This window comes from Mus pahari, chromosome 9, assembly GCF_900095145.1.
Source record: "Mus pahari chromosome 9, PAHARI_EIJ_v1.1, whole genome shotgun sequence".
Taxonomy (NCBI): Eukaryota; Metazoa; Chordata; class Mammalia; order Rodentia; family Muridae; genus Mus; species Mus pahari.
This window is the reverse complement of record NC_034598.1, coordinates 36,386,890-36,399,355: the sequence shown is the minus strand read 5'-3', so window position 1 is coordinate 36,399,355 and position 12,466 is coordinate 36,386,890. Positions and strand designations below refer to the sequence as shown.

Here is a 12,466-nt window from a genome sequence, read left to right as displayed (position 1 = left end):
GTAAAGAGAATCCTACGTAATTTAAAATTTCATTTTTTATGCTTTTCCTTCTAGAAATTATTATGATGAACATAATAAGGTTTTTGCTTTGGTTTGGTATTTTTTGTTTTTGTTTTTGTTTTTGTTTTTTGTTTGTTTGTTTGTTTGTTTGTTTTGAGACAGGGTCTCCTGGCAGGCCCAGAAGAGACCTACCTACATTTAATCCTAAATCCTGGGATTAAAGGCTTGCACCACCCCTTTCAGCTCCTCAATGGCTTTTATATCTTTCTCTGATGGGCCATCATATACAGGCTAGCAGTACTCCTTTTATTATTAGAAATAGAACTGTGTCACCAAAATAAAAATAAAAAAAAAAAAAAACCAAGCACAGACTAAAAGAACTGCATATTCTATTTAAGGTAATTATTATAAATAGGATATTTAAAAATAACGGAAGTGTTGAAAAATGAGATTGTAGAAATATGACACAACTAAGATCTTCTCAAATAAATTTAAGAATATTTTTTTAATCCACAGCCAAAGACACCTGGAATTCTAATACATGGGGCAATACCTACCCCCAGACACTTCAAATATAAAGACACAGGTTGGTTATAGGTGAAAACCAGAAAAGTGGGGTTGGAGACATACTGCACGGGTACATGCTTGCCTAGACCGCTGTGGCCCTGGATTCAGCCTTTCAGTAGGAAGGGAGCAGTGAGAGGGAGACAGGACTGGCAAGCTGCACATCACATGGCAAGCTCCAGGACAAGAGGGGTTTAGGGTTTTTTGAGGTTTCTCTGTGTAGCCCTGGCTATAACTTGCTGCATAGACCAGGCTGGGCTTGAACGCACAAAGATCTGCCTGCCTCTGCTTCCTTAGTGCTGAGATTAAAGGCATTTGCCACCTTGCCTGACTAAGAGAAGGAATTTGGATTTCAATCTTCTTGTGTGTATGTGGTGTGTGTGTGTGTGTGTGTGTGTGTGTGTGTGTGTGTGTGTGTATACCTAAAGAAATCAGAAATGGCAGGCATCAGATTGGCAGATCCTTTGGAGGCGGGGTTACAGTGGTGGTGAGCTGACCTGCATGGGTGCTGGGAGAGCAATCCTAACCACTGAGCGATCTCTCCAGCCCCAAGGAAGGAAATCTTATCATATATTTAAGAAAGACATTTCATAATGACAAGGTCAGGTGATTAGGATACAAAATTACAGATGTGTAACAGGGCTTATAATAGCATAGCTTCAAGATACAAGGAGTAAAAATGGACAAGAACCAAAAACAAACTCACAAAGATTTTTCTGGTATTTGGTGGAGAAGGCATTGTTATGATACACAAAACCCCAACAGTGGAGAAGTGGCCAGTTTACACACAGCACAGAGACACTGTGTCGGGCTTGCACCCTGTCACCACAGTCCCCACTGAGATAGAAAGCCTCAGTTCAGGATTGTCTGGAGGAGGGGACAGGAGGCAAAACTGTCCAGCAGAACTCGAAAGCCCTTCAAGGGTAAGCGCTCAGCTGCCCTCAAACCACAGCAGTAACAGCAAGACAAGTGGAGAAATGCCGAGTGATAGGAAAGTAACCGACACCACTGTAATTACATGTGGATCGAAACCACAGGAGAAATGAGAAAGCACTCCACGTGCTAAGCAAAAACAAAGTTGGCACAGTGCAGCTTGCTGTGAAATGTGTAGCTTTCAGTATGTCTAACAGCAGCTGCTGGTGGAGGGCTCAGTGGGTAAGGGTGACTGCTGCTAAACCTAAGGACCTGAGTTCAAGCCCTGTAAACCGTACAGTGGAAGGGAGAGCCTTCCACAAGTTATCTGCTGCCCTCCACAGGCACCCTGCTTACCCATCCCCTCCCACCACCAAATCAATAAATGTAAGAAGACATTAAATATTTCTATCATTCAGGAAAAGGAACCACACTTATGTCTAAGAAAGATGTGCTAACTTTAAATACGTGATATGAACCAAGTCAGTTCAATAAACACTGGATGCTGGGCACGGCAATCCCAACACCGGGTAGGCGAGGGAGTGGGGTTCAGAGTTAAAGGCCAGCCTGAGGGATACAGTGAGAACACATCTCAGTAAATAATCCTGTCAAAGAGCAACAGACAAAAATCAATCAAATCAAAAGTGACTGACCAAGAAAACTGGCGAGCATCTCATTAAACAGATCAAAGAAAAAGAAAAGAGCATTATTAGGAATAAATGAACAGATGAGACATGAGGTTCCCCTCAGCAAACGCCACAACAGCTATGAAACAAATTCTCTTAAACACAGGGCACTAAAACTGACACAGGAAGAAACCCAGGGGGGCAGGGGCAGCTGACCGGCTCTCCAGCATGCAGGCGTCCCTGGATTGAATCTTCAGGGGAAGGTGGGGGTGGGGAGGAGAAAGCAATGCAGATGCAGCCAAAATGGCCTCCTAGAGACTGTTCCCAACACAATGATATCAAACAAACAAAAATAGCAACAGTAATCTCATCAAATTTCTCAGGAAACAAGATAGTATCTTTCTCAACTCCTTTTTGTTTGTTTTGCAGGCAGTCTCAGAGTGTTATGGTGAGAGGTTCTTTATCCAGAATGACTTAGAACTTACTATGCAGCCTAGGTAGGCCCTGATCTTCCCGAAAGAACTATTCCCTACAGGCAAGTTCTACATGCGTGGTTCTCAACCTGTGGGTCGTGGTTCCCATGGGGGTCACATAACAGATATCTGGCATATCAGATATTTACATTACAAATTCACGACAGTAGCAAATTTACAGTTTAGAAAGTAGGAATGAAAGAATTTTATGGGTAGGGTGGGTCACCACAACATAAGGAACTGTATCAAAAGGTCGCAACATTAGGAAGGGTGAGAACCATTGATCTATATAAGATAGTGTAAATGTGATTTCTGAAAACCCCCAACAAAGACGGGTCTAAGTGTCAGAGGCCCTGAGTTCAATCCCTGGCATTGCAAGTTAGGCATGATGGCGCATACTTTAATGCCAGGTTAGGAGGTTGGGAGGGACACAAGAGAATCAAGGTCACCTGACTACATGACGAATTCAAGCCTGGGTTGTAAGACAGTTCATCTTTAATAATAATAAACATAATTAACAAATGTATGAACACACACACACACACACACACACACACACACACGGTAAAGGGACTAGAGAGATGGATCAGTGGTTAAGAGTACTTCCAAAGGACCCAGGTTCAATTCCCAGTACCTACAACATGACTCAAAATAGTCTAGTCCACAACTCCTATTCCAGGGTTCTGAAGCCCTCTTGTCATCTCCATGAGCCCCAGAGGACACACAAGTTGTGGACAGAAAAGGTAGGGGAAAAAAAAATTAAAAAAAATAAAAAAAAATCCAAGAGCATGCCTGTGCCTGCAGACGCTTGAGGTGAGTCTGAACTACACAGGAATTCCAAGCCAACCTAAGCTACAAGGTGTGACCCCGTTTCAAACAACAAATGAAAAGGTAAGATTAATACAGTGAGACATATATATTAACTTTTCCAGGAATGAAAGTTAATTTAGGATTTCAAAATAAGTAATCATAATAATTTCTTTGAGAAGACGGAGCCCTCGTGGAGATGGGAGACCAATCTCTCAGATGCGGAGCTCCAAACAACAGCAGGTCTGGCCGTGGGTCTGGGGGGGGGGGAGGCTGCTCCAGGCCCAGGCTCAGGCCTGGGGGGGGCGGGAGGCTGCTCCAGCTCATGCATATGTGGTGCCCTGTCTCAAGGCTCCAGGGCATGTATTCATGCTCATACATGCACACTGGTAAACACACATAACTCTGATGCATGAAGGGTGTCTGCTCAAAGGAAAAGCAGAACCACACACCTGGAATGCAGATTTGAAAATGCCACTCCTGTTTAAAGGACACAAACAGTTCCTTCTAGTTCCAGGCCAGGAATGAGGAAGACACAAAACAATCTTGCATCATCATTTAATGCCAGAAACAGAGAAGACACTTCAAGAGAAAAAAACAGGAAATGTCAAAAAGACGCAGGAGCAAAAGCCTCCGGGAGCTGCCACTGTCCAAATTTAGGAGAATGGCATTTGGAGGATGATTAAAAGTCTAAGCCACAATATGGGTAATATCCGCTGACGGAGGCTCCTGGCCCATCCTGGAGACGAACGCTTGGGAAGTGTGTGCACAATGCCAACTGCTGGAGAGAGGCAGGAGCACTTCCGGGTGTAGCCTTCAGTGATACAGAGCTTGGCAATTCTCCCTGGATGCTTACAACATTTTAGGAGAGGAAAGGGGTAAATAACACTCAAATATTCCTCCCATGTTACTTAATTACAATGGCAAAAACTGGTAACTAACTCCATGCTGCAAATACTGACAGCTGGCACTTAGCTAACCTGTGCCTTGTAATCTGAGAATATAGGAACTCTCGGGGAACACTGTAAATCTGACTCTGAACCCAACTGCAATGAAACAATCAGACAAATACAAAGTATAAGGTATGTGACAATCTCATGTCTGAGATGCTGCAGACAGGTTGTGGCTATCTGGTGTAGTAGTGTGCACCTATAATCCTGAACTTGGGAAATGAAGGCAGGAGAATCAATTCATCCTCAACTACACAGTGAGATCTAAGCAAGGCTGTACAGCTATGGGGTCAGGCTGGCCTACATAAGACTCCGTTTCAATAAATACATAAATAAGTTTTAAAAAACAAAATAAAGAAGAGATGGCTCTGTGGACCAAGCACTTATTATGCCTGTGAGGCCCCACGTTTTGATGCCCTGAACGCACATACAGCCAAGAAAGCATGAGGGCAGAGCCAACAAATGCCTATGAGAACTTGCTAGCCCAGTGAGCTCCCAGTCCACCATGAGACCCTCCATTGGTAAATACAGTGGGGGGCGGGGGGCAATAGAGAAAAACAATTGATAGCAACTCTGGGTGTCCACATGCCCGCACCACACAGATGCATGTACACACACACATGTATGCCTGTATGCAGACATGAACATGCAAGCATAGATGCATATACACAAATAAGAGAAAGTGGGCCGAGAAGATGACTCAGTTGGTACAATGCTTGCTGGGCAATCATGAATCTCTGTATTCCCCGAGGCCACGTAAAACACTGGCAAGGACACCTATAACCCCCATCCTGGGGAGCCTAAAGCCAGAAGGAAGGATCCTCGCTGTTTGCTAGCCAACTAGTCTAGAGCCCACGGTCCTTGTTCAGTGAGACCTGGCCTCCCATAAGATGGAGAGAACTAGACTGTAAGAGCCTATGGCTGAAGAAAACATATGCCCTTGTTGCCAGACACAGAGAAATCAAGGTAGGAAAGGGTTAGAAGCGTCCTCTCTGTCACCTAGCCCGCAATGGTGCAGAAGGCGCTATGCAGGCTGCTGCAGAGAATTGTCACCAGCACGCAAACTCAGTGGTGGGCTCTACGTGTACAATACTGACTGGTCAGACAAGACAGGCCAAGTCTGGGAGTAACCAACCACTTTTCTTAGTGGATTGAAGGGAATTAACTTCTGTTACTGTTAGCTCAGACTGAGGAGGCCGTAGCCCTAGTAGGGAAGCCACTGATGTGGCTTTGCTAAATAGGCACGACATGCCCTCCAATGTGCCCTTTACATAACTGTATTTATTCCCACAGGGGAGGGAATAAGTGTAATACAGACAAAGGCACTCAATAGAAACCCCTGACTGCCACACACATAAACGTGTACACCACCTCTCGCTCACACATATGCACATAATAACAAGTGAATACATTAAATTCATGGCTCAAAACATAAAGACATTTGGGCATGTAACTCCACCGCAGAGTATATGCTTAGTTCACAAGATTCTAGGTTCAGTTCTTTAAAAAAATATATTTACTACTACAAAAAAAAAAAAAAAGCTTTTAAGATTTAAACAAACAAACAACAACAAAACCCTGCTCTAAATGACAGAATACTGACACCCGTGATAACTGAAGGGGATGCTTGGTGATCGAAGAAGGAAGGTCTCACAACACGGCTGCTGCGTCAACCATATTCAACGTCAGGTCTCATTGCAGAGATGATAACCGACAAACACCAAATTCTGAATTTCATTGTTTTATCCTAAGTAAACAGGAAAAGGGGTCGTATCGTATTTTTAGGAGAAGCACAATTATTAGAACAAAAGGTCACAAGAGAACTTACTCTGAAACAGTTCTGCAAACCACCATCTACACACAGGAGCCAGCTTAGTGGCTGGAAATAGCTGGTTCGCTGCCATTCTGGCTATATTTTATATACTTGAAAGTCTTTCCCCCCAAAAGATGTATCTAAATGCAAGAACAATTTAGAGTAGCATTAAACAGTTCAGGAAGCCTAGTGGCTCCTGTGTAAGACTGCTCCCTCATGGCCGCTGGCACTCACTGGCAGACACTAGGGAAGGAGAAGAAGGGCAACCATGGCATGGCAAAGCTCTGCCGAGCAAGATTTCCTAGGGTCTCTTACAGAACATGAGTGACTGGAAACCTACAAAGGGTCACAAAGGGTCAGAAAACATCAAGACAAGCCTCAAAGAGAAAGGATGGTTATTCAATTATCCTGATACCAACCACCCAGCACTGAGCAGTGAGACAGGGCAGACCCAAGACACTTGCTGAATAACCTGTGGTCCACACTCGTCCTGGGCACAAAGGGCTAGGAAGAAAAGCTGTGTATCCTGATAGACAGGATGCTTTTTTTTTTTTTAAGTGATGGTATGAACTTTAAAGCCACCTGTGAAATGGTGTCTACAGTGTTACCACTCTTTGTGCCAGGCAGAAGAGAAAAAAGATATGTTATTAAGGAAGCTCAGAAAGGATACATAAGAAAAAACTGGAATGTGTCCCTACAGAGACTGCTGAGAAATGGGGTAGAATGGTTAGGCTTGGAACTTGCTATGTGGACAAGGCTGGCCTCCAACTCAGAGAAATCTGCCTGCTTCCACCTCTGGGATTTAAAGGCTCGCATCACCGCACCCAGCCCTTTCAACAGTCTTGATCTTGGGAACAAAATGGGAAAAGGGAAAGTAAGTTTATGTAGAAACAAATAAAACCAGCTAGATTTAAATAAATGCTGCTATAAAAAGGGGGGAGGTACTAAAAGAGTAATCCAAAAAAACTTAATAGTTTCTAATCTCATAATCTCTCTCTGTATAGGAAGCCTAACTGAAGGTCTGGAGAGATGTCTTAAAGGTTAAAGCATTTACTGCTTCGCAGAGTACTAAGGTTCGGTTCCCAGCACCTACATCAGGTGTTTCACATTCACCTGTAACTCCAATTTCAGGGGACTGATGTCCTCTGGCTTCCATAGGCACTGCCCAGATGTGGCGGGTCTAAACTCGCACAGGCACACATACACACACGTGTAAATACACTAAATGAATCATAAAAGAAGACCTGACCCTGGGCTCTTTAGTGTAGGCTTATTCTGTTGAAATTTTAGTACAGAAATTCTGAAAATGACACATCACAGAATAAATAGAGCAAGAATATTGGGAGCCAGCATTCACGCTGGGGAAGAGGAGAAAGGCAAAATTCAGAACGAAGGTCTCAGGCTGGGATGAAACTTTAGCTGTGTAGTTGTGACTTCTAAACTATCGACACATCATCAGCTGCACCTACAAAGGGCCCGCCAGCAATGACGCCCCAATACCAACACCCTAACACCCTGGTCTTAGATTCCGGAGGTTATTTCCTGGGTCAGGGAAGTGACTCTGCGGCCCTGAGTTCAATCTGAAGTAAAAGGTTAAACAGAAACAGCGTTTGCCTCTAAATGGAGCCAGGGTTCCTTGCACAAAAGTCCAATTCTCCAGCTGGGGAGGGGTAATGCCATTATTCTACAGTGTCTTGGAACAGAAAGGAAATCCCACTGAGGAAAAACCATTTCTGTGGTTGGGTCCGACACAAGTCGCAAATGGTTTATAAATAAGGATACACATGTACAGTGGGTAAAGAGGGATGACTTATTAGAAACCTGATTGTTAGTGGCAGTTAACAAAGAGATTAAGGAGAGAATCATAATTTCCCAACCATCTGTTTCAGACAAGAATCATCAATGTAAGTCGAAATCTAATGGTGAGGTCCAACGATGGTCCACATACTCACAGGACATTCAGGTGTCTCCTACAGATAGCTTACTCATTCTGGGGGGCAAAATACTAACTGCACAGTGAAAAGTCAGACCACGCTTGAACCAGATGCCCAAAATGAACCACTAGTAAAGGTCAGATAGCTACTGTGGGTCTCCACATGAGTACGATGTTCCAGTCAGAAATGCATACCCTGAATCTCATCCTATGAACCTTCACAAGCTCAGATTGGAAAGCATTTCATAAAGTGTGTAACGTGTACTCTTTGGTGCCGACACCCCTGGAGAGAAAGGCTGAGGCATAGAAGAGTAACTGAAGGCTGCTGGTAAGGATGGAGGGCTGTCCTGAGGAACACGGGTGGGGAGAAAAAAAAAACCCACATTATTCAAATAAGACTAAATGAGGCTGAGATTATCACTACAGAGCTGCAGCACTTAAATCCCCACAAGGCACAAATACACTCTGGCTACAGGAGAGAGTATGGATTTTCTTAGGAAATCCACACAGAACTGTCACTATATAAATGGCAGGACACATGTAACCTACTTACAGAAAGTTCAGGGGAAAAAAAAGTCACATGCGAGCAGCTGAGAACAGACGGGGTAGCATGGCTCAGTCCTCCCATCTGCTGTCCTTGTATCTCTTTCCTGCTCTCCACTGTAGAACAAGCAGACTAGTGACGAGAGATAGCGTGAGGCTTCCTACCACTGGTGGCTTCCTACCACTGCAGTCAGCTCAAACCTTCCCCACAGACCACCACATTTCTGCATACTGAATTTGGCCGAGGCACAAATTCCTGCTTTGAGCCACTTGTTTAAAATGTTAAGGGCTTTTCCGTGAAGCCAGTGGTATGTGATAAAATACAAGAACAGAAAAAGATTGAACACAAACATTTGAGTACACCAGGGATTTCAACTGATATAGCTATTGCATTTTGGTGGTATGATGTGCAAGAGGAGCTACGGTGTCCAGGAATGTCCTAAGGCATCTTCTGCTACAGCAAACACAAGCACGTCTCACCAGCGAGGAACAGGTAAGCAAATTCTCATTCGAGCACTCAGTCGAAGACAACAGGGCCAAGGAGAAGCACCCAGAGAGGCACCAGGCCACCAGGCAGCAGTGTGTTTGATGAGGGTTACTGTCACATCACCCATCAAGGAACATCTATACATAAATGAACGTGGTTTAACTACAAGATACGCCCAGGTCAAAAAAAAAAAAAAAAAAAAAAAAAACAGTATGTGCCACTATAGTGTCTGAGTGAAGGTTCAGAATGCTGTCATCATGTATAGTTAAGTGGCCCAGGGGCACTCAGAACGCAGGTGGCAGTTATTAACCCTAGGGCAACCAGTGAGGGATGGCACGCTTTTCTTTTCCTGTCCTTGAGACAAGATCAATCCTAAAATGAAAACCCCCGTTACACAGTGTGTAGCTGCAGTTAAACATGATAATAAATACAACCTCCACGATGTGTTCCACAGCTTAGTGAGGACTAAGGCGGTGGAGGCCCCTTGGCAGTGCTGTGTAGGGTCTAAACAGTGGCTCTCAACTTGTGGGGGCAAAAAGACCCCTTCACGGGAGACACCTAGGAAAACGTGGATATTTACATAACGAGTCATAACAATAGCAAAATTACAGACAGTCATGAAGAACTGATGAAAGCAGTTTTGTGGTAGGGGGTTATGACAACACTCAGAACTCTATGAAGGGTCGCATTGGGAAGGCTGAGAACCACAGCGCTAAGCAATGTGACCTATCTGTGACAGTGGGAGACAATAATAAAAACGGCTGAACTTTGAACTGCTGACTACCTTGCTATCTATTTATGAGCAGGGAAGATGACTGGTGCTGTCCCCAGTGTAAATATCTGAGAAACCAGGGGAACAAACATCAGGCTACAGACATCACAAGAACTTGTTCTCTCAGTCAAAAGAATCTAGTGAAATTGGAAACAAACAAAACAAACAAACAAAAATCTTAAGAGTAAAACTAGAGACTACTTTCTCTGAAATCTCAATCGTTCTTTCAACTAAGCAGTTTGGGTGAGAAATTAGTTATTTCCAGGCTGTTTGGGACACAGTTTAAAGTCACAATCAGAGCACTCTGGAATTATTCACCAGTGACTCTAAACAGGTCGCTAGCATTGTAAGCTAGTCCCAGGTGCCAATCACAGATGATCTTGACTTGGGTCTGTTCTTTACATAGTCTCCAGGACCTCCAGGGAAACAATCGCTTTCTTAGGCCTTTAGATTAGAGGAATCCCATTGTTACGGGTCATGCAGACTCCAGATATGATGCACAGGAGGAAATATCTTAGCCAAGAACCTCAAGTGTGCAGTTTCCTAACTCTGATGTAGTCTTTCAACATTTCCTGATCGGAGCTGAGCTCCAGTTTCTGTGCTTCCCACAAGCACAGTAAAAGGTGGGTGTTGGTTTGGTTTGGGGACAGTGTGTCAGTGTGCCGCTTAACCAGGCTTGTCTTAAAATGCAGGTTCATGCCTATACCTTCAGCCACTCAGGAGGATCCAAAGTTCAAGGTCTGCCTAGGCTAGAGTGAGTTCCAAGTGGTACTTAGGGAGCCCTGTCTTCAAAGAAAAAGAGGAAGCCCTCGGGAATGTAGGTCAGTGGTAATGCTCTTACCTACTCTAAAGTCTTAGACTCAATCCTCTATACCACTGAAGAAAGAAAAGAAAGAAATGTATTGCCTTACCAGCCTAAACCTGAATCGCTTTATCAGCAAAACACATACCGTCTCTAACGGTTGTTCCGGTTCAGATATCCACAAGAGTCCCAAGTTCACCCTACATTTCATATGCTCACCGTGTGCGAACGCTGGTGAGTATCGGACTGAATTACAGTCTCTGCCCTGGAGTAGACCCTGTGCTATTTCTACAAATCTTGAATTCACAAAGCCCATGACGAATGCCAGGGAACAGTCTATAAAAATGAATAAGGAAAGAATGCATATTTTATATGTGTACTGTTCTAGGGAACAGCCAGTGTGTAGCCTACCCAGGAGGCAAGGATCTGCACCGCCGAACCACGCCTCCCTGCGCAATCAAAGACACTGGAGAATCCTCCTCAAGGGACAGGGAGTGATCCTGGATGAGCCAAGGCAAGTTTAAAAACATATAGCAGTTTGCTTTTGATTCCCCTCCTGCGACGGGTTAGCATCAAGCGTTTGGGTCCCTCTAGCAATTACTATTCCTGGTAATAAACAGATCTTGAGCTCCATAGAGAATTTACTTCCCGGTCCAGAAAAGAAAACCAAGTTCCTTATTTTCACTAACAACGCCTTCTCCAATCATCACTCGCCTTCCCTGGGGCGAAGGGGCACGCCTCTCCGCGCCACTTGGAGCCTGTGGCTGCTCCTGGGGGCGCCCGGCTTCCTACCCCTGGGGGACAGGGGACGCTCGGGACAGCGGGAGCCGGTGACTCTAGGCTGCGGGACACCTGGGACTGGGGACTGCCATGTGGGGACCAGAAGAGTCCTAGACAGCTGTGACCGGGATGGGAGGCCAGGGACCGCCAGGGTGGGGACAGAAGAGCTGGGGACAGCTGAGACAGTGACCCGGAGGCCTGAGACTGCCGGGATGGTGAGAGTGGGGACCGGTGACTGTAGGGGTGGCGACGGCTAAACCCACAACACCACCGAGGCTGGGGACAGCGGAGGCCGGGGACTGCCGGAGCAGGGCACGGCGGAGGCCGGGGACTGCGGGGACAGAGCACAGAGAGGACTGGGAAAGGGGACCCGAGGCCGCACTCACCCACTTTGTCCTTGCCGTACATGTGGCCAGCCACCTGATGCGACAGCGGCACGCAGCCTCCGAGCAGGCGCGGCACCGGCGGGCTGTCTCCGGTGTTTCCCGGCGGCCGCAGGCGCAGCGCTGGGGGCTCGGCGGCCATCGGGGCGGCGACACTCGGCGTCAGGCGTCAGGGAGGACCGGGCGGCATCGCCCGCGCAGGCCCAGCGCGCGGACCCATGCCGAGACCGCGCTGCCCGCTCCGCGGCCCGCACTCTGAACCCCGGCCGCCCGCGCCCGGGATAAGGGCGCCGCGGCCCCGCCTCTGCCCGCCCCCTGCGCGCTCCGGTCGGGCGAGCACCACTCTGAGCATGCGCAACAGCTACTCGCCAGGATCCGGCCCAGCGGTGCTGAGCATGCCCAGAGGCTACCCTACTGGATCGGGGCCAACTCCACACTGATCATGCGCAGAAGCTACCCGACCAGACCTGTTCACCCCTTCCACTGAGCACCTCCAGAAGGTAGACCAGAGCCAAACTGAGCAGGTCTAGAGACCCAGGCCGCTGCCGACCCGCACTGAGCATGCTCAGAGGCCGCAGGTTGGAACTCGTGTCTCCAAAGCCCACTGCATGCATCATCACC

General features: G+C 46.3%; 1 protein-coding gene across 2 annotated transcripts in view; it reads right to left on the bottom strand.

The window, feature by feature from the left end:
- The window catches only part of Ipmk (inositol polyphosphate multikinase), a 37,836-nt gene extending 25,702 nt beyond the window's left edge, over nucleotides 1–12,134 (bottom strand). For both annotated transcript variants that reach the window (XM_021205193.2, XM_021205194.2), the window contains exon 1: nucleotides 11,849–12,134. In XM_021205193.2, the coding sequence (XP_021060852.1) occupies nucleotides 11,849–11,987 (139 nt within the window). In that variant the 5' untranslated portion in view covers nucleotides 11,988–12,134. The remainder of the gene's footprint in view (nucleotides 1–11,848) is intronic.
- Between the last annotated feature and the right edge of the window lie 332 nt (nucleotides 12,135–12,466).